Raw genomic sequence first — 20,509 nt, forward strand, 5'->3', positions numbered from 1 at the left:
GGAATGGATTTTTGCATCTCCTGTTCTAGAGTTCATCTGTTATCTCTGCAAGGTGTCTGTGTTTTTGGATGAGAGGGATGGCTTCCTACTTGAAAAGGGCATGTCCTTAATGGGTGGCCTTTCAATATTGAAAGACGTTGTTAGAACTTTGTGCCCGGTAATCGATGCTGTTTGTTACAAAGATTTCCTGCTAGAAAATAAAAATACTCTGCTAGCAGTAGAGATCTTTTTCTGAGAATCGTGTTTTTAAAATCTATTTTAGAAGGTTGAGAGAGAGGATAAGCAAGACTATAGCAATAACTGCTTTTTTGACAATATATCAAGTTTGGTTCATGAGTTTGTTTTTATTTTTTAATTTAACATTTCTGGCTTAATACTTGAGGGCCTTGTTAATCAGTCTTTATTAAAAAAAAATTGAAGGCATATTTCTCTGTAATGACTTTCTTATTTGGGGTAGCATTTGTGTTATGATATTAAATACAGTTTAATGGAAAAACAATAGTTTCATTTTTCTAGCTGCATCTTTAAGTCCATTAACTTTACTAAGAAGTGAAATAAACAGAATAAAAATAGTTTTAATGTATTTTAACACTTTAAATAATATTTGGACAATTCATATTGTATTACTCTATAAAAATGCCTTGAATTGTATGACTGAGTAACAAGCTAAAGTTGGAGCTAGTTTGTGTGTTGGTTTAGTTGTGGGTTGTTTTTTTTTTTTTTTTAGACCTATTCAAACAGCTATGCAACATCCTAATGACAGGACAGCATAGTACAACACCTGCAGGGTATCACATGAAGTTGTAGGATATGTAGTTATATTGCTGCTGAGGTTATAATAATAGTAATCATTTAATCTCACTGTTGAAAACCAAGTGGTACATTATGATAACATGCCACATAAAACTAAGGTGCACTCTTAAGAGAATCTGTTGTCAACAGTCATATGAATCGATAATGAATCATATGCCATATTATGTATACCATATATGTATACCATAGATACCCATATTTTCCTTCCATCCTTCCAAGCTGTTCTGCAGATGTTCTATTCGGTTGATGCAACTCCAGTAAATGTCTTTGGTCTTCAGAAGTTCTCCTAGGTACATGTAATCTTAGCTTACATGCATGGTCTTTCTTCATGGGCGGCTAGGAGTTAAAATAATAAGTGATAGTCCAATCTGTCTCCCCACCCCCCCAACATTTTTTTGTTTGTTTGTTAAATAACCAAAAGGAAGATAGAGATGGGGAAAAAAGCTGTATTGGTCCCACAACTGAAATGAAGTGGGCTGGAGGATTTACCAGAAGGATCAGCCTGGGTAGGAAAAATTAAATAAAAAGGGGAAATCCTAAGACTAGCCTTGCATTTACATCTCTTTCTGTAAAAGAATTCCCTTTCTGCAGGACTAGCACGACTGGCATGAATTTTGGTACGAGGCATGAGCCTCTGTGCCTGCAGCTGCTGCTGTCTGCCCTGTCTGCTTTACCCCACTGCCTGAATTCCTCCAGCCTGTGGGTCCCACGTGCAGTTGTAGCATGTGCATGCTTAATACTTGTGACATAAATATCATCTCTATTTGCAGATAAGTGAGGCATGGTAATTTGTTCAAGTATGTGTATCAACAACTCTGGCCGAAACAGGTTCTCTGTTTTCACAAGAACAGCCTCTTAAAAAAAAAAAAAAAAAAGCTGCTGTATTTGACCCAATTTCTGAGCTGTACCATACTGTCCCTGGTAGCTAAAAGATGGCTCACTGTAAGTAAGAGGTTCTTGCATATGCCTTATGATAAACAAGCAACTTATTCAAGCAATAATAAATTGATAAGTTTTGCAAGGTAAACACACTGTGTTTATACAGCATATTTAAACATGATCTCTATTTTCAGAGAGGGAAATCCTATCCATGTTGAAGTTGGTGTCAAAACTTCGCTGGGGCCAGTGCTGATTGTCAACTGTAATGTGTTATATTCAGATACTTGTGCATGCGAAATACTTACTGGAGAACAATTTTGATCTTTTAGAACGTCTTTTATGAGATGGAGGTAACAATCTGAAATTTAAGGAGAAGAATTTCCAGTCAGCAGAGAAAGACTGTAAGCCATAGAGCTACAATACAGAATTACCGAACGGCAAGAGTATTTTAAAATCCTACCTACCCTTAACAAATTATTTACATGCGCATTGCTCACTTGAGTTGTATATCTGCCCATGTCTAATGTTTAATTTTCCTTTTTAACAGGTAGAGAGAATTGTTGACAAGAGGAAAAACAAGAAGGGAAAAACAGAGTATTTGGTGCGATGGAAAGGATACGACAGTGAGGATGATACCTGGGAGCCAGAACAGCACCTTGTAAATTGTGAGGAATATATACATGAATTTAACAGACGCCACAATGAAAAGCAGAAAGAAAGCACATTAACCAGGACAAACAGGACCTCTCCAAATAATGCCAGAAAACAAATTTCTAGATCTACCAATAGTTCTTTTTCAAAGACATCTACTAAATCTTTAGTCATGGGTAAAGACCACGAATCAAAAAATAATCAACTCTTTTCTGCCACCCAGAAGTTCCGGAAAAACAATTCACCATCTCTTTCTGGAAGGAAAAATATGGACCTTGCAAAATCAGGTATTAAAATCCTAGTGCCCAAAAGTCCAATTAAGAGCCGGACAACAGTTGATGGCTTCCAGAATGAAAGCCCAGATAAAATGGACCATATAGAGCAGGATCAAGAAGACTCTGTAGCACCAGAAGTAGCAGCAGAAAAACCAGTGGGAGCTTTATTAGGACCTGGTGCAGAGCGTGCTAGGATGGGGAGCCGACCAAGGATACATCCATTAGTGCCACAATTGCCAGTGCCAGTAACAGCCACCATTGCATCAGCATTAACAATAAATGGAAAAGGTAAGTGTACGAGTCGGTCACTTTTGTGTAGATTTTTTTTTTGTTTGATCTTTTTTGCTGTTCAGATGCAAACAAATTGCTTACTCTTTCAGCTGTGTTAGATCAAGTCTGGAGAACTTCACAACTTTATTTTGCATAACTGTATGACTACAAAGCCATTTTGAATTTTGCCAGCTTTTGCTTTCTTTGCAGAGATTCATTGGTATTTGTGTTTTCAGAATCACCACAAGATACATCTGTGTTTGCCTTGACATTGTGCGGTACACATATTCAGTGTACCATTTCCAGAGATTACATCATTGCTTTAAGTTTATTTAAATAGGTCAAATTTGGTATGAATATTAGAAACATAAATGATGGGAATAGATGAATGATGTGAGCAGGGATTCTTCATACAGCTTATGTATCTATTTTGTAATAAATATTGCCTGGAAAACAAACTGTGAGTGATGTTGCTTAAAATGAAGTTGGTAAGTTTTGTTTTAGTGAAAATTTGAGCCAGTTGTGGAGATACATATGCCTTCTGCCTCGATTCAATTCTGTCTTCATTATATTTTATCAATATTTTGTTGTTTATACCTAATTTGATATTGAGAGCTTATTTAGGCTTGATGCCTAGCTTGCTAATATCTCAGTAGATGACAGTTTATTCAACTTGTACTGTAAAAATTTGTGATACCAAAGAAACCCAAGCTGCTTTTGTGAGAGGAAGCTGTTTGTGCTCCGTACCCACCTGAGACCCTCGTTTAAGACTTCATGGTCCCTATTTTTGTGCCCCAAACCTTTGTTCTTCCTTGACAGACCCAGGTTGTTGTGTAGTCACAGGTGTTCTCGTTGGCATGCTTTTAAGACTGAATTTTCAAGTGTAATACTGTGTCCTCAAATAAAATGTAGTGGATAAAATCTGCAGGTATGCTATTGATGATGACTTCCTGGAAAAATTGCTTGAAAATGATGGATTGGGCCTGCCAAAAACCAAACTATATAGGCAAAGAAATGTGGTGAAGACTTTGGGAGAGTTTGTGTTGGGTGCCCCACTGTTGCTTGCATTCAGATTTTCTGGAAAAAGAAAAAAAAGCTGCAGTGGGAGAGCTTGAAAAGCGGTGGACAAGGGAGGAGTGTGCTCCTGGAGCTGCCGTGTCAGGTCATGGACCAACCTATTTTGCTGCAGATGAACTAGGTAACCATGGTAATGCACACACGGATGCCAGGAATATCTTTTCCTTTGCATGGGCTAAAGAAGGAATGTAAATCTCAGAGGATGTAAACAAAGCTGGAGGGGAAAAGGCAAGAGATGCCAGTATGTGAGGATTTTTTGGAGTAGGTGAGGTAGAGGAGTGTATTTGTGCATGTGATGGTTTTGTAATAATTAATACGTGTTTTGGAGTATGGTCATGTTCCTAGTGAAGTAATTGATAAGCACTGCCTTCAGCATCCTGTTTTTTGCCTCATGACACTCACCAAAAAAAAAAAAATTAGGACACAAAGGCCCTTCTTGGGTAGATCAGTAGCCACAGTTGAATAAATCATTCCTACCAACCTTTTGCTCTGCTAATATCAGTACAGTGAGGGCCCAGTTACAGGGCATCAAGTGGAAGTGGAAAGACCCGCACAAGAGCGGTAGTGACACATAAAATATTAGCTGAGGTGTATTTATCTGTTTCACTGAGATGTTACAATTCCCTCAACTGCCACCACCTCATTCAGCTGCTCTTAGGCATTTGTCTGGGCAGCTAACAGTGAAAGCTATCAACTGACCCTAGGGATGATGGCAATAAGAGACTTTTTCTCATGCTTAGGTTTTCATGAGATCTTAAGGTGTAGATCAAAAAAATGAGAGCCAAGGAGATAGTCATAATATGTGGTTGCCCATACATAAACCTACACAATATGTTTCTACGTTCTGTTTGCTGCTGGAGGGATATTAGTTCAAGTGCATTAACTGAGGCATTCCTTCTCTGTCCTAATATACCACAGCTAATCTCCAAGCTGAGCTGTACAGTCTGCTGGGAAATGGGTGCTAAATAGCCAAATTTATTATGGCTTTGCAGGCAGTTATGCTCATCTGCATTTTGGGGGTAACATCCAAATCATGCGGTAATTCTCTGGTTACAGAACTGGGAAACCAAATGGCAAAAGAAAAATACTTTGAATTTATAACTGACATCAGTCTCTTTTCCTAGTCTTTTTAGGATTTCTTGGACAGGTATCTTTCTCATGGAAGGCCAGGCTCCAACTCAGCCATTCTGCATGGCCAGAGTGGACCTTTACTTAGAGAGAAGCCAAGACAGGCAGCCCTGTCTCCTAGAGCTAGCTTGGCCTTGGAGCTTCCTGAGCTGACACATTCTTGGTCTCTTCATTAAAGCTGCACTCTTCTCCTTGCTGTTTTTATTTTTAGCTTCACACTGCTATTCATTTAAAAACATAGTAAATCAATGCTTTCCTCCCTCCCCTGCATGGGGCTGTCACAGTTCAGGATCCCATTTCTCTTCTTACTCAGGACATTCCTTCTGTCTTAAATGAACACCTCATCATATTTTCAACACCATCTCAGAATCATACATCATGAGAGTTATTCATTGCACAGAAACACCATCAAATTCATACCCTCATCTTCATATGCACCAGATCTGACATATTAATAATACAGATGATAGATCTGGCATTTGGAACACTCTTCCTAAACTTCCCACCTCCTCTGCATACACCTTCTGTTAATTTTAAGAGTTCCTACTTCCACATGGAGGATGCTGTCTGGAAGACAAAAGCATGTTTTGAAAAATAACTTTTTACTTGAGCTTAGTAGTTTTTTATCAAAACATATTCATTGGAAGAACCCAGTGAGTCAAAACAGAAATCACTAATTGGAAAGCATAATTTTGAAAGATTCTAGAAAAATACATATTACGCTTCTAAATCAGATTTAATTAAAAAGGTTGTCAAATTTTTTTGATTTTGTTGTTTTAAAAAAGTAATATTGGAAAAATAATTTAAAATTTTAATATGAAAGCAGTGTTTCTAATTTTGAGTTTATTGCTATGACTGTTTTCGAATGTGTGACTTGTTGATTTTCTTTTTCAGTCCTAGTTCAGGATGGTGAAACTCTTCAGTGTTTAGTCTGTTATTTGTTTGTTTTCCCCAGCCTTTTTTTTTTAAACGTCATTTATAATAAAAGTACAAACCAGGAAAGAAAACCTGTATGTATTGGAAAATCCCATGACTGCAATTACTAGGAAATATTAGTAGTATTGTAGCACCTAGTCTTGCTTTTCATGAGACAAACTGCCATGATGCAGTTCTTGTTCCAAAGTTCCTATGGTCTCAGAAAAAGCAACTAGCAAATGTTCATACAAATATGCAGGGGTACCAGGGGAGTAAAATAACAGTAATGTTTGCTCTGGGATTTGGTGGTTTCAAACACTAAAATCTAGCTGCTATCCAAAGTATATTTTTTTTAAACAAAGAAAACCATTGTATTGAATGTTCACACTTTTAAAGGCTTGGCCTTGAAAACAGTCGATGGAGTAATATGCTACATACAAGAAGGGTGATATATGGAAGAAGTGTGAATACGTTACTGAATGAATGTTGCTGTGGTTCTGGCTTTTTGAAATATGTGGTGACCATCAGCTGTTACTAAAAGTTAGTAGAAGCAATCCTGAAATGGATTAATGAAACAGAAAAACACCACCAAAGAACTGAATTGTGGAAAATATGTTAATGGCACCTACAAGCAATGCATATTACTCAAAACTAGGTAAGACAAAAAGTGGCCTCATGTCTAACAATAACTTCTGATACCTTTAAAGTTTTTGAAATCTTTCTTCATCAGAATGGAGTTAAAAAAAAAAGTTTGAAATTTTATTGCAAATGTTTTAGACATAGTACACTCAAGACTAGAGAGTTGTCTTGCAATTTTAGAAAGGACTAAGACTGAATTGATTTTCACCTTCTGCAAAACTTGACCATAAACCAGGTGAATACCATCGTTTGGCAAATTTTGGGGTTTTTTTTTCTGGGTCACCCTATAGTTGTTACAGCTTTTATTCAGCTAACAATGTCCAACATGTGGATGTAATTGAGAAAAAATGCCACAAGAAGGGAAGTTTTGGGCAGAAAGGCATGCAAAGCTTAAAGTATAAAATGAGCAAGAAAAGCATGTCTAGCTGCATATATTGTTATAATTAGAATAAGACTGGCTGGTGTATGGGAAGAGAAGAAATACAAGAAATGCAGTGAATTACATCACTTGTTAGGCAGACAAGCACCACCAGTGTGCACAGTGGCATTAGCATCTCCCTCCTTGCACATATTAGTTCAGATGAATAACTTGCAGGAGCAGCAGGCTCTGCTTTGTATTTGACAACACAAAGATGATTGCACTGTATCACCCTACAAGGAACAAGGGTGTCTGCTGATTTTTCAGTTGGATAATGGTGCTGTTTTTATCTCAAAACAATGGTATTAGTACCAAAAGAAAAGTCAGACATCAGGAAAAAAATGACTGAACTTAAGTTCTGTTTGTTACCTGTTCTCTCCCTTACCCAAAGCAGCTTATAAGATTAAAATCCACAGATTTGGAAAACCAAAAATCCACTCTAAAACTCAAGGAAAATAATGTCTGTTGTTTGGTTAAGTGTCTGATAGCTTTAGTCTCAACAGGAACCAAGCAAGTGTAAAAGTGCTTCTGGAGGCAACTGGAACCAGGGAGAAAAGTATATTCTCAACACAATACCAAGACAAGCTGAAAAATGTTCAGCTGCTCCCTGTTCCTTAGGGAGAGGGTGAGGAGAGCTCATCCAAGTTCCCTCCCAAATTCTCCATTACTTTCTTCCCTCTCCCTGTGTGTGCCTGGGTGTTGGGCTTTACATCCACTGTCACCAGCACAACTCATTAGGCTGTCCTCAAGAACCCTATGGGAAGAACATAGCATTGACAAAGGTGAGTGGGTGTGAACCACAGTAATTGTCCAGGTGGACCACAAGCTATGCACATAACACTGCCAAAAAGCAAAATTAAGAGGAGAGTTGCAGAAGTTCATTGCTGTGTGAATTAGAGTGGACAGTACAACTAAAGGAAAGTTGGGATGATGTGTTACAGTTTTTCAGATTTAGTTTTTACCATCCTGGAAGGACAGAAGCAGCTTTGAGCTGTCTTCTTGTTTGTTTTTGTTTTGGTTAAGTAGTAAAATGTGATTCCAAAAAAAGCCCTAAGACAGGAACTTCCTTTTTCAGTGTGTTTGTACGTTGCACTTGGATGGTGGCTTGATCTCTGCTGAGTGATCTGGAAAGCAACCAAGTATTTTATTAGTGCAAGCAAAAGCCTATGACATGGGTTAAAGTCCTTTGTAAAGCCTGACTAACTTCTGAAATTACTGGTTAAACTTCTTGGTCAAATGCAGCAGCATGTAATTTTGTATCTTCTATTCTGTAGGTAATTAGCAAATCAGTAAGAGTAAAGAGTAAAACAGTTTTCATTCAATCAACCTGAGACACCTTTGACGTTTTTTTCTTCAGAAGTTGCGTTACGTTTAGATCTTACTCATTAAGAGTTCACATTATTACTTCCCTTATGCACTGTATTGCAACCGTTTAACCTACCATCAAATTTTCCATCTGTAATACTAAGTCATTTTCAAGTTCTTCAGCTTCTTTACTCTTAACTAAAATAACATTCTGAATTGTTGCCAATTTCTTGGTTATCTGTATTTTCTGGCTTAATATAAGTGTCAAAGCGTTAAGTAATATAGTAGACTGGATGGTCTGTATTATGTGGAAAATTGATCTGCTATCCCGTACGGTTTTGGTTGCTGTATGTCTCACCACCCCCCGCTCCCCCCCTCACCCAATTGCTTGTGCAGTTTCTGGTAATAGATTATTGTTACTTTGTGGTGTTCCAGGGTTGAGAACTTCTTGTGAAAATCTTTCATCTTCAGGGCCATATTGGTTTATGTCCATAGATTATCATAATAATAAATCCGGATTTAAGTGCAGGGTTTGCTTGAATTTTAAAGCTGTTTTCCTGAGAACGTAAGGCATAAGTAACTGGTTTCTTCCTTTTTCTGCCTTCTGCTGTCCTCCATCACTTAGAACAGAGATGCCTCAGTTGGATGGTATGTTGGTGTAGACTTTTGATACAGCTAAGCTGGTGTAAAAGGTAGCTACTTTGAAAAGAGTGGTCCCATTCCTTTCCCCCCGCTTCCCCAATCCCAGGTTATAATATGGCCTAACCAACTGCTCCTTAAGGAACAGGCTTATTTTTATCAGCCTTCTGGAAATGACAATGAGGGAGAGACATGATTTTTCCTTGCCTTAGTTGTCCCTGAAAAATCTTTAATGGAAATGCTGGATAAAATGTGATTTTTACAAAAAAAAAAAAAAGGAAGAAATACTTGGTTTGGACATAAAATCTTCAACCTAAGTTAAAAGAAAAACTCCGAATATTTTCACTGAAATTGGTATTACACTTGCGGGCCCACTGGTGAACATAAAGCTCTGAGATGTGCAGTTCTTCTGACGTTGCATCAGTTTACACAGACTGAGGATCTGGAGTCTAAATCTCTCTTGACTACTCAGATGGGGTCAATAACGATCAGCCATTACATCCTCCTGCAGTACTTGTACCAACATGAGACAAAAGTAATTTCTGAGGATGTATCTGCTGTGTCAAAACTTAGGAAAGATGAAGCACTACGAAGCAAAGGCTCTATTTACAAGGCTTGCTTTCAACCTACTTTGCATATGTCTACACAAAGAAAATGTGTTGAAGATCAGATTGTACAGAAGAGTTGAGCTAGATTTTTTTTTTTTTTCCCCCACCATTGTCAAAATTGTAGAACTTCAGAACAGCTTTTGATAATACAGCAGAAATGTGAAGCACAATTGGAAATACTCATGTGGTGCCTTTTGAAGTTGTGCCTGGCAGAGTAACTGGCCACTTTTTCTGTCTCTTGCTGTTCCAGTTTTTAAAAAAGTTACATCTCCCATCTCTGCTAAGGCTGTGAGGTGGATGGAATGCATGTTTGCTAAGGAAACTGTCATTCTGAATCTCTGTTTTCTTGAAAAGAATGCTATCTTAATAGGTTGATACAAAAATCCATTAAAAAAAAAAAAAAGACCAATTGTAATATGGTTCAGGGAAGATTTGCCTAGATCACATTATCTACTTAAAATAAAAAGTCAACAGAACATCCTCATAGGGACACTGTTATAGGTGGGATAAAATATAGAATTAGTAAACAAAATACTTCAGGTTTTTTCCATCAATGCTTGTGAAAGAGAGAAAATTGTTAGATTCAAGGAGCTGCAGAACTGAGATTTTAATTTTTTTTTTTTTTAAAAGCTAGCTGCTTGGATAACAGCTGGAAACAGCTTTTCATTTTACAGGTGATTGCAAAAATATGTTTTTTATGATGAGAACTAATGAAATAGCCAGATCCTATATATTGCCCTGGGATAGCTGTACTTCCTACCCAGCCAGAGAAGTTGCAGTACTCCAACTGGCATAACCATGATCCAGAACTGCTGCTGTGAGTTATTGATTATAATAACAAGCAAGCTACTATTGTTTAAAAGAAAATAAATACAGAAGCCATGCATTTGTGATACTGTATGCATTTTTCCAAATAAAGAAAAATCTTAAATTATCTGCTGTACATATATTGTAAATGTATTTAAGAACACACAGTAAAATGCATTAGGTCACAAATTACCAAACAGTTAATTCTGTTCTAGTAACTTTTCTTAATTTTGCAATCTTGGAATGCATAAAAAAGCTTTTGGTTTTTATTAAGTATTTTTAATTTAAAATGCTTTAAAGTTTGTTATATCTTAGATGCCTTTAAGAAACAAAGGCAAATCATAAACACTAGTGCTTTGAACTAGAATATTCTATATTTGAACACATCTGAAAACTGGGAGGTTCTGAGATTTAATGTGGAAGAAGAGTAGGAAGGAGAGCATCTTAGTATTGTATTAAGAGTTCTTTGAACATATCGGTGAAAGATGGATAAAGAAGTACAGATTGTCATTTATTTCCTTTGAAAATATTCCTTGAAAGAGGCAACTAAATAAACTAAGTTGTGCTTCAAAAGGCTGCTAAGAAACTGGCTGGGAAGATGGAAAACAGTAGGCTTAATGACTGTAGTTGTGTCAGAAGGTTAACGGTAGGTTGTCATAAGATTCTGTAATAGGATCTGGGCTTATTTATATTTATTAGTGATCTTAAAAAAAAATACAGCAAGCAGCAAAGGTACAAAACTTGCAGAGAAACACTTAGTTATTTGTTCCTTAAGATATAAGAAAGTAGAAACTTCAGAGGGACATATCTAAAGTGAGAGGCTAAGCAAAGTGATGAACAGGAGGAAGACAACTTGAACTGATCATTTTCCTTGCTGGCTCCTAAACAGAGTTTTTAGCCTGGGATGCAGCTAGGAATACCTAAACACTGCTAAGGGCAACTCCAAGAAGACTTGGCCTAACATTGGACTGAAGAAGTTTTCAAGGTTTCTCTGTTTGTCACACACATTTGTCACTATTCTTAAATCAAGTTTGGTGTATAATGAATCTGTAGATAAGGGGTTGGCTGGCATGGTGTCTTCCATGCGTTAGCACTGCTGTCCCTCAGGTTTCACCTTGGATTGCTATATTGTTTTTAAGAAAGACTAGAATGAGAGGGACTGGAGACACTGGCTGCCTGCCTTCCCAGACTAGTTCCATGTGAGGGGTGTCCAAGTGGACTTCCAATGTATACACAGTTCGAGAATCTAGGCCAAGCCATTGATGAAAGCTGGTACAACAGGAACAAAGAGGATATAAAATAATTAAAAAAAAAAAAAAAAATCATGTATCCGAAGGGAATACTGAAAAGATTTTTTTAGAGAAGAAACAAATTATAGACATGATGAAATAATGACTGATGTAATTGGAAATTTCTATTCTGGAGTTGAATGAATAAGAAAAGGGGAAATCTAAAGAAAACAAAGGGTGTCAAACTCAAGACAGAAAGATAATAGCTTTTGATATAGCTTCCATTTAGTCCTGAGAACTGTTTGCTAAAACATGTTTGAGTCCAAGATATAAAGACATAATGACCATTTAAAAGAACTGTAGGCATTTATAAGGATAATGGGAATAAACTGTATTTATCGGAATGGTATAATTTTTACAAAGAATGTAAGTTCCCTTGCTTTAGAAGTAAGGACAATTGTAATTCAGGGATTTTTATACCGCTTTCTGCACTGTTAGCCATTATTATTTATGGAATAATTCACTCAACTGTTATTTATGGAATTACTTTTATACTGTGCAGACAGAGACTTTAACTGTTGCATTGTTAGGATATCAGCATAGGCACTGGAAAAGCTAAGTAGGTGGAACTCTGGTCTGGTTCCTGCTGAGGTCGTTACTGTGAAGCACCTTTCTCTACCCTAGATCCATATATGACACCTGTTAAAAAATGCTTAGAGAACTGTATAAAATTTTGGAAAAAAACAAAAACAAACAAAAAAAACAAACACAAATTGAGATGCTTTTAAGTAAAGAATACTGATTTTCATTCATACTTTTTGTTTTGGGATAGTCAGCTTAAAAACCCTTCCACTGTAAATAGATCTGTTATGTTGCATTCTCCCCTCATCCCTTGGTTTTCTGGACAGCTTTCAAATTCAGTGGGCACTTTTGAGAAATACAGGAATGAGTTGAAACCAACTGTAAATGCAAAGCTAATTCTTATTTTACCAGGCATAAGACATTTATTGACAGATAATTTAAAAATAATTTTAAGCATATGGAAAGAATATCCTGTTAGGCCTTCTCTTAAATTTGGTGATTGTGATAAGATGTATTTGTGGCAGTACAGGGTGACACCCTTTCATTGAGGAATTCAAAGATAGGTTTTCTTCTTATATTAGTACAAGCAGGAAAACTTAATATGGTAATAATGGGTATTTCAAACAATTTACTGTGTGTTTGTGATTTTTTTTTTCTTTAATTTCTGGAAACAAAGGATGACACATTATTCTCTGTTCTTTAGAATACCATCTATTTTTACTTTCTGTGCATGTGTAGGCAATTAGCTTGAAAACCTGTTTTAAATATTTAAAAGTTTATACAAAACACAAGTTACATCTTTGATTACTATTATTGAAGGCTAGTGAGACATTTTGTTTTCTTGTTTCTTTGCTTTTCATGTTGAGAAGGCTTTTTATTCCATTAGCTTTATTGGGTCCTGTATAGTCAGTTAGGTTGGGGTGGGTGTTTTTAGAAATGACAGTTCTGAGCACAAACAATGGAGCAGCAAAAAACCCTTTTTAAGTCTGTGAGAAGGAGAAAAAAGAAATTTAGACGTATTGCTTATCTCATGTCCTTGTAGGAAGTGGAAAGTTCTCCATTTTAAAAAAGGTAATAAATAAATTATCTTACCACTAGTAAAAAAATGTGTATTTTGTAATAACTATACAGTGGGAGAATGGATTTTATCAAATGATCATGTAGTATAAGACAGTGATGATAGTAAATAGAGTGTCTGCCCAAACTATGGGTCAGGATTCAAGACCTATTCTGGAATAAGTACTCTGAAATAAGGATTTTTCTGAACTTGATTTAGTTCTACTTGATGTTTCTGCTCTTAAGAATCAGAGCAAATGTTTATTTCAAAGGTTTTCTTTCTGCTTCTGAAATGTTAGATTCAACAACCCTTTAGATGCTGTAAAGTAACAAGCATATTATATTTAATCAGCTTTGAAAGCAATAGGTAAAATTCAAGTATGAGTGCCTTTAAGACACATGACAAATCAATGGTATGCCTTTTTTTCCAATTGACAGTTTAGATACTTATTGTGTTTATTGACCTAATGGGGAAGTGCTGATGCTCTGCATTTTTGGAAATCAGATTTCTTTTGATTTGCATTTCCAAATAGAGATGTAGCTAGCTAACACTAAAAGTTGAGCTCTAAGTAATATAAGCCAAAACAATCAGTATCCCTCACTGATCTTTATTTTTTGGCTTGCTGTGAAACTTTGAGGAAGAAAATGGACTTGTTGCAATAGTATGTTAAGATATTTTGCTCTTAAGTCCTTTCTTTTCTAGTATTAAGTTTTACACTGTGCCACCTGGCACAGTGGTCATCTTAAGAAATCATTATTCCTCTTGTTATATCTTGTCATAGTTAAGGCTTCCTCGTTACTGTTTTGTTGGCATAGTCCAGTTTCAAATGTCATTTTATAATTGAATCAGATATATTAGTAGATTAGTGGCCGATGCATGAAATGTAAAGGAGCACTCCATGCTCTATTAGATGTTTTATGCATATCAATAATACACATTTTAAAAATATTTTTAAATAACTTTTTAAAAATAAATTTTAAATAAAATAATAAAAGACCTAATTGCAGAGCTTTCTTCTTGAAAAGGCAGTGAATTCTAATAATAGTTGCATCTATTACATCTCTTTTAAAATTATTTTGTTTTCTATTTTCAAATTCCAAGTATGAAGTCTGATACCAAATTAATTTATATCATATTTGTTCTAAAGTATGGCAGGTGAAATTTAGGCCCCAGTGAAAGTAATAAATCTCTAGATTCTTTTGAGTTAGTGTAACATGAAGAAATTATTACTGCATTATTGTGTATTATAAATAACAAACCTTGTAGGGTAATGTAATACAAATAGGGCATATACTTACATATGTTCAGGTTAAAAAGGGTGGCAGATAATACTAAATAAAATTTATTTCAGGACAAAACTGTATAAAAGTCACTCAGTGGGTCTGTAGTTGACCTGGCATTAACATCTCTATACTTTTGCTGTAATTTTGTCTAATATTTTAATATTTAGCCAGCATAAGAATTAGCTATGCTATAATCTTCTAACAACTTAGTTAAACTTGATGATCACATCTGAAAAGGTTTCAGTCTTTTTTTGTGTTGATTCTTTTTAAATATGTATTTTTAATATACTTAAACATTAGCCTGTCTTCCTACTATAAGTACTTCTGATGTTCTTTGGATAGGCCTCATAGTCTTTGAAGACTGCAAAAAGAAAAATCCATTATACTGAGGCAAATTTTGATGGGTTTTAATTACAGTTTCACTATGTATTTCTATTTCTAAAGCACTTTTCCCACCCCCCCACCCTCCCCACAGTTGTATGTGCTCACTGGTTTCTCTGCCCCCTGGCTGAGCCCTGCCATGACCCCAGCACCCTTGCTAAAGGTGCTGTACACCCCTGCCTAGGGACGAGGGATCTGCACAGGAGTGAGTTTGGCAGCGCTGTTAGGGAAGGCCTTTGGGGAGACTGTTGAAGCCTTTGGATGAAAATTGAGATACTCCAGCATCCCTGGCAACCCTCAGCAGTTGAAGAGGACTTCCGTTGGTTGTCGAGTGATATTTATGTGATAGTTGTGTGCTTTTACAGACCTTGTTTATAGGTCAATATGTTCCTTGGTATGTGTCCAGTTTTCACAGATACTCTTGTAATTCTGCTCTAATTGTACTGTGGCTTCACTCAGAAGGGGTAAAAACTTCTTGTAGGCGGTGAAGTTAGGTAGCTAAATTGGTTTAGTGTTCAGTTTTTTACATTTAGATTTTTGCAGAAATCGATATGAGATCCTAGAATTGCTCTGCCCAATGTTGTACCCCAAATCAGTCTCATTTATATTAGTTAGATACTGTGGAATGACTGTTTTGATCAAATCAACAAATTAAATACAGTACCATTGCAGTGAAAGTTTGTAATGCATAGGCATTTAGTTGATTGGTTTAAAATGAATTCATATATTTCAAAAATGTGGTGTAACAAGCTGAAGATTTATGAAGAAAAAATATACAATTGAAATTTGTTCACAGTATATCTACATTTGTGGAAAGAAACTCTTATCTAGATGTAGTTAAGGTAAAGCCCATCAGAGGAAGGGATGAGAATGCGAGTGTACTCTGTTCTCCTCTTAAGGGGGGAAGTAAACAAGGCCTTCCTCCACTTCTGAATTTTCATAACCACGGTGAATTGTAAGCTCCTCAGTTTGCACAGGGATCCCAACTAGCTTTTATTCTCAACAGGGAGCAACTAAAAGACTAATGGTAAAAAGTTACTACCTTCATTTCAGTATTTCTCAGATATAGTAGGTAAGGGGGTGAAGGAGTAAAAGATTTTTAAAAAATCTTAGTATCTCATGAGATGCCCATTCAGGGTTTGTGGGGTTTTTATGAAAAAGGTAAGATAGGTGCTGACAGGTCTGAATAGTTCTTACTAGCTAGTTGCCAGGTTTTCACCTAGTGTTGAGCTGCTGGATGGCTGGATTTCCATAGGGTTAGTTGTGGCTGAGCCAAACAAAGGAGGAATATTGAAGCTTGGCAGCTCCTTCATATGGAGCAATTAAAACATAGGTTTCTCAGTCATTGTCTCAGCTATATGTTCCCAAAAGGGGAGAGAAAACACAAAATCAGACTGGCTGGCAACACAACAGGAAAAACTACACAAACATGAAAAATTAAGGTTTCAACTTTACTCAGCAACCTCCAATGATATTTGCATACCTGTTAAGTCTTTTCAGCATTCTGGATGTAGCAGAGAGGGGAAAAGTAGTGATGCAGGCTTATCTTCTCAAGGGCACTTGAGTTAGGCAAAATCATCCAAATAATAATGGCCCAGACTCTTCTAAAAATAAGAATTACACATTTAAACAAAACCTAAGTTTTGCTTTTTTACTCTTACCCATGTTTAGGCACAACAAAATAAAGTGAGAGTAAGTCACTGGTAAGAAATGTAGTATTCACACTAAAACTTTTATATTTACCTACCCAATTCATCTTTATAAATATAAGAAGAGAAAGAGGATATCAAAATTTCTTACTCATACAACTGATTCTGTATACTTCTATCATTCTTGATCATGAGAACTTTGGATACAAGTGTCCTTGAGATGCAGTTAATTTGGCAAAAGATAATTTTTTTTTTTTTTTGCTTCCAGATAAGTTTCTTCTTGTTTTTGCACAGAGTAGTTGATCCTAACAGGCAGGTTGTGGGTGGAGTTGGGCCAGAAGTTCCAAAGGAGATAGAGAACTGTTTAAGCAGCAAGTGCAGTCCAAGTCCTGAAGTCCTTCCCTGCCCCTGCCTCCTGGGGATCCAGGCTTGCAGCTCCCGCAGCTAGCCGCAGCAGCAGCTGCCCCATGCCTCCTGCAGCAGCTGTGTGCCCTGCCTGGTAGCAGCAGCAATCCCAGGCCTGTCCCCTGTCAAGCAATGGTTTAGCAGTCCTGGGATGGTGTGGGCAGGAGCAGCTGTTTGTTGATGGAAGAAATGGAAGGCAGGGCTATTTGTACGGGAGAGGGAGAGGAGGGGGAAGGACCTCCTTACACAGAGTGCAGAAGGTGATGCTCTTGGGTGGGGATGCATGGGACGCATTAAAAAGAAGCTGGAAACAGTGGTAGAAGGCAAAAGGGACCTTAGAAGTTGGATAATGACTGCTGAATTTGGACCACACTGGTACAGTGCATAACATACAAATTCCTTGAGTTAGTACTAGTATTCTTTCATCATGCTCTTATTTAAAAACAAAGCTGTTAAATTATTGGAAAATATTAGGACCATCCACATTCTTCATGCAGAAAATCCTAAAATCTCTTTAGTTTGTGGGAGTTCCTTAAATTTTAATTATGCATTTGTCCTGTTTTAATGCCAGCCAGCAAATAAGCACCACACAGCCGTTCACTCACTCCCCCCACAGCAGGATGAGGGAGAGAATCAGATGAATAAAAGTGATAAAACTTGTGGGTTGAGATAAAGACAGTTTAATAAGTAAAAGCTGTGTATGCAAGCAAAGCAAAAGAAGGAATTCATTCACCACTTCCCATCAGCAGGCAGGTGTTCAGCCATCTCCAGGAAAGCAGGGCTCCATCATGTGTAATGGCTCCCTGGCAAGACAACCACCATCACACCAAATGTCCCCCCTTCCTTCTTCCCCCAGCTTGATATTCTGAGCATGACACCATATGGTATGGAATATCCCTTTGGTCAGCTGGGGTCAGCTGTTCCAGCTGTGTCCCCTCCCAACTTCTTGTGCACCCTCAGCCTACTCCCTGGTGGGGTGAGAAGCAGAAAAGGCCTTGACTCTGTGTAAGCACTGCTCAGCAATAACTAAAACATCCCTGAATCATCAACACTTTCCAGCACAAATCCAAAACATAGCCCCATACCAGCTACTGTGAAGAAAATTAACTCTATCCCAGCCAAGACCAGCACAGTGTTGTATGAGTCTGTAATGAGACGATGATTCAGTTTTGGTGTACTGCATTGTACTATTGTGTGGTAAATGAATCACTGTACATCAATGCCCTTGGATATATATTATATATATCATATATATGGATCTATATGACTTCCCTATTAAAAGGAGGCCATGTAGTATCTACTAAAACTGGCACACAGTGGTCTCAGAATTGAGGTTTGGAGTAGGAAAGGTTGGGAGGGGAGCATTTGGTAGTATTTGGCTGCCTTCTAAATTATGTTTTGTCTGTATGTAGTGATAATGTTTTCTTTAACATGATATCCTTCCACAGGTCTTTGTAGTGGTTGCTTTGCAGTGAATGGAGATTAAAGGTCATGATTCAGGATGAATTGCATAAAAACATGGTATGAAAGCTATCAGCAATGTCATACAGAATCCTACAATACAGTGATTGCATGGCAGTATTACTAATGTACTTTATGATAGGATTTCTTGCCTCCTGTTTTCTTCTGTATAAGTACAAAAAGTTGCATCAGGCACTTCTGACTAACCTTAGGTCATGAGGTTTGTCCATCAAATGTGCTCATCAGCATGGAGGCTGCAATTTGTAAATTTTTTTTCCCCACAGTTGGAATGCTTTTTTTTAATATAACATTTAAGTCAAAAGACACTGAGGTCATCTAGTCTGTGCTCCAGTGTATTACAAGTCATTACATTTCATCACTTATTGCTGTATCCTGAGTTAGCCTAGAGTATTACCAGACTCTGGAGACTAAATTTTTGTTTGTCATTTAATGCTGAATAGCAGGCAGTTGATTAGTAAAAATATGCTCAGATGAAAATACTTGTTTTGTGTGTCATGTTCTGCATAACATCTTGAGAGGATGCCATCTGCTTCTGAATAAATAAATAAATGGATTCCTATTAAAAGAGCTTGCTTGCAGAAAAGCAGCTTATGTTTCAGCCGTGTACACATAGCCTGTGTACTGGTAATGTGCCCTCCAAACACTTCCTTCTGGCAACCTCTGCTCTTCCCACCACGAACCATGCAGATTGTTATGCCTCCCTGAATGCCTGAGTGTGCTGACAATGAAAAACTGTGTAGGCTGGTTATCAAAACTTCTGTTGAGGTCATCCTGCTAAAGGGCTTGCTTTCACTCTAGCAATTTCTTCCTTTAAGTGTTTGTCTCAGCTGAGGAAGAGAATAGAGGTGGGCTTAGATGATTCCTTGCTAAACCTCTACAGCATAAACTCTGGACTTTCTCTAGCATGTGAAAGTCGAGTTGGCATAAGGGGCTTTGTGAATACAAGAGAAGTACAGAGAGGTTTTTTTGTAATTTCTCTTTTTAACAAAAAGGGGTTGGGGTTGTTTTGTTTTGTTGTGGTCTTTTTGTGGGTTCCAATAAACAATTCGTATTTGACTTGCACATGCTGTAGAACAGCTGTCAGATCTCTGTACTTACTTCTTACTGACTAAAAAGATGCTATTCATTTCATCTTTCTTCATATGTCTTGGTTTTAAATGTCTTGTCATTGATCAACCATGGACAGTCCAAAGTATATCTCTTTAGGTATGGTATCCAAAATGGGATTGTTTCAGCAGATACTTTACAAGTACCTAATAGGATGTATCATCTCCTTGCCCTTCTTTCTTACATCACATTATTGTATACTTTGATTATAAGCCAATAAATTTTTCTGTATTCTGCTTCATAGTCTGTTATTCCACATTTTTAGTGCATGGTTTATTTTTCTTCCATTACAAGTAAAAATTCACTTTTCAAGCTGTCTTCCAAATTCAGCAACATAATTTAGAAATGTGATCCTCCCCTTCTGAGAGCTTGGAGTCCTTTCAGTTTGATGTAATCTGTTAATTTCATACGTATAATTTCTCTTCCATTATCCAAGTCTGGAATAAAAAAATACTGACTAGAGTTGGGCCCAGGGCAGACCTTTGTACTTGAAAAGTATTCTTAGTTTGATAGTGTATTAATAATGTTTCTGCAGGGTTTTTTTTAACTATTCATATACCTTGCTCTTTCACCTCTCAGTGGTTATTACCCTTAGATGATAATTTCTTATCTTCTTGTGGCACCAGTGCCAAAAGTATCTACTCCATCTTTTTCTTTCCTTTTTTTTCCCCTTATTAGGTCATTTACTTGATTTCAAGCAACCTCTAGAGGTTGGTTGCAGGTCTAGGGGCACGGTTGTGGTGGTGGTCTTGTGTTGTTTTGAGGGTTGGGTGGGTGTTCAAAATTGGGTGGCCAAGAGCAGGAGTCAAAATTTTATTGAAAAAATAGCAGCAGTGGTCTGAGTGTATTTACAGGTGGAAATGTAATACCTAACTGGGTTTTTTTGCTTCAGCCTCCCCATCTATTCAGA

The 20,509-nt window shown here is 37.1% G+C and overlaps 1 protein-coding gene across 2 annotated transcripts in view; it reads left to right on the forward strand.

Moving 5' to 3' along the window:
• The window catches only part of CDYL (chromodomain Y like), a 101,595-nt gene that overhangs the window by 44,932 nt on the left and 36,154 nt on the right, over positions 1–20,509 (forward strand). For both annotated transcript variants that reach the window (XM_074827533.1, XM_074827542.1), the window contains exon 2: positions 2,240–2,906. In XM_074827533.1, coding sequence (XP_074683634.1) covers positions 2,240–2,906 — 667 coding nt within the window. The remainder of the gene's footprint in view (positions 1–2,239; positions 2,907–20,509) is intronic.

This window comes from Strix aluco, chromosome 1, assembly GCF_031877795.1.
Source record: "Strix aluco isolate bStrAlu1 chromosome 1, bStrAlu1.hap1, whole genome shotgun sequence".
In the NCBI taxonomy this organism is placed as follows: domain Eukaryota; kingdom Metazoa; phylum Chordata; class Aves; order Strigiformes; family Strigidae; genus Strix; species Strix aluco.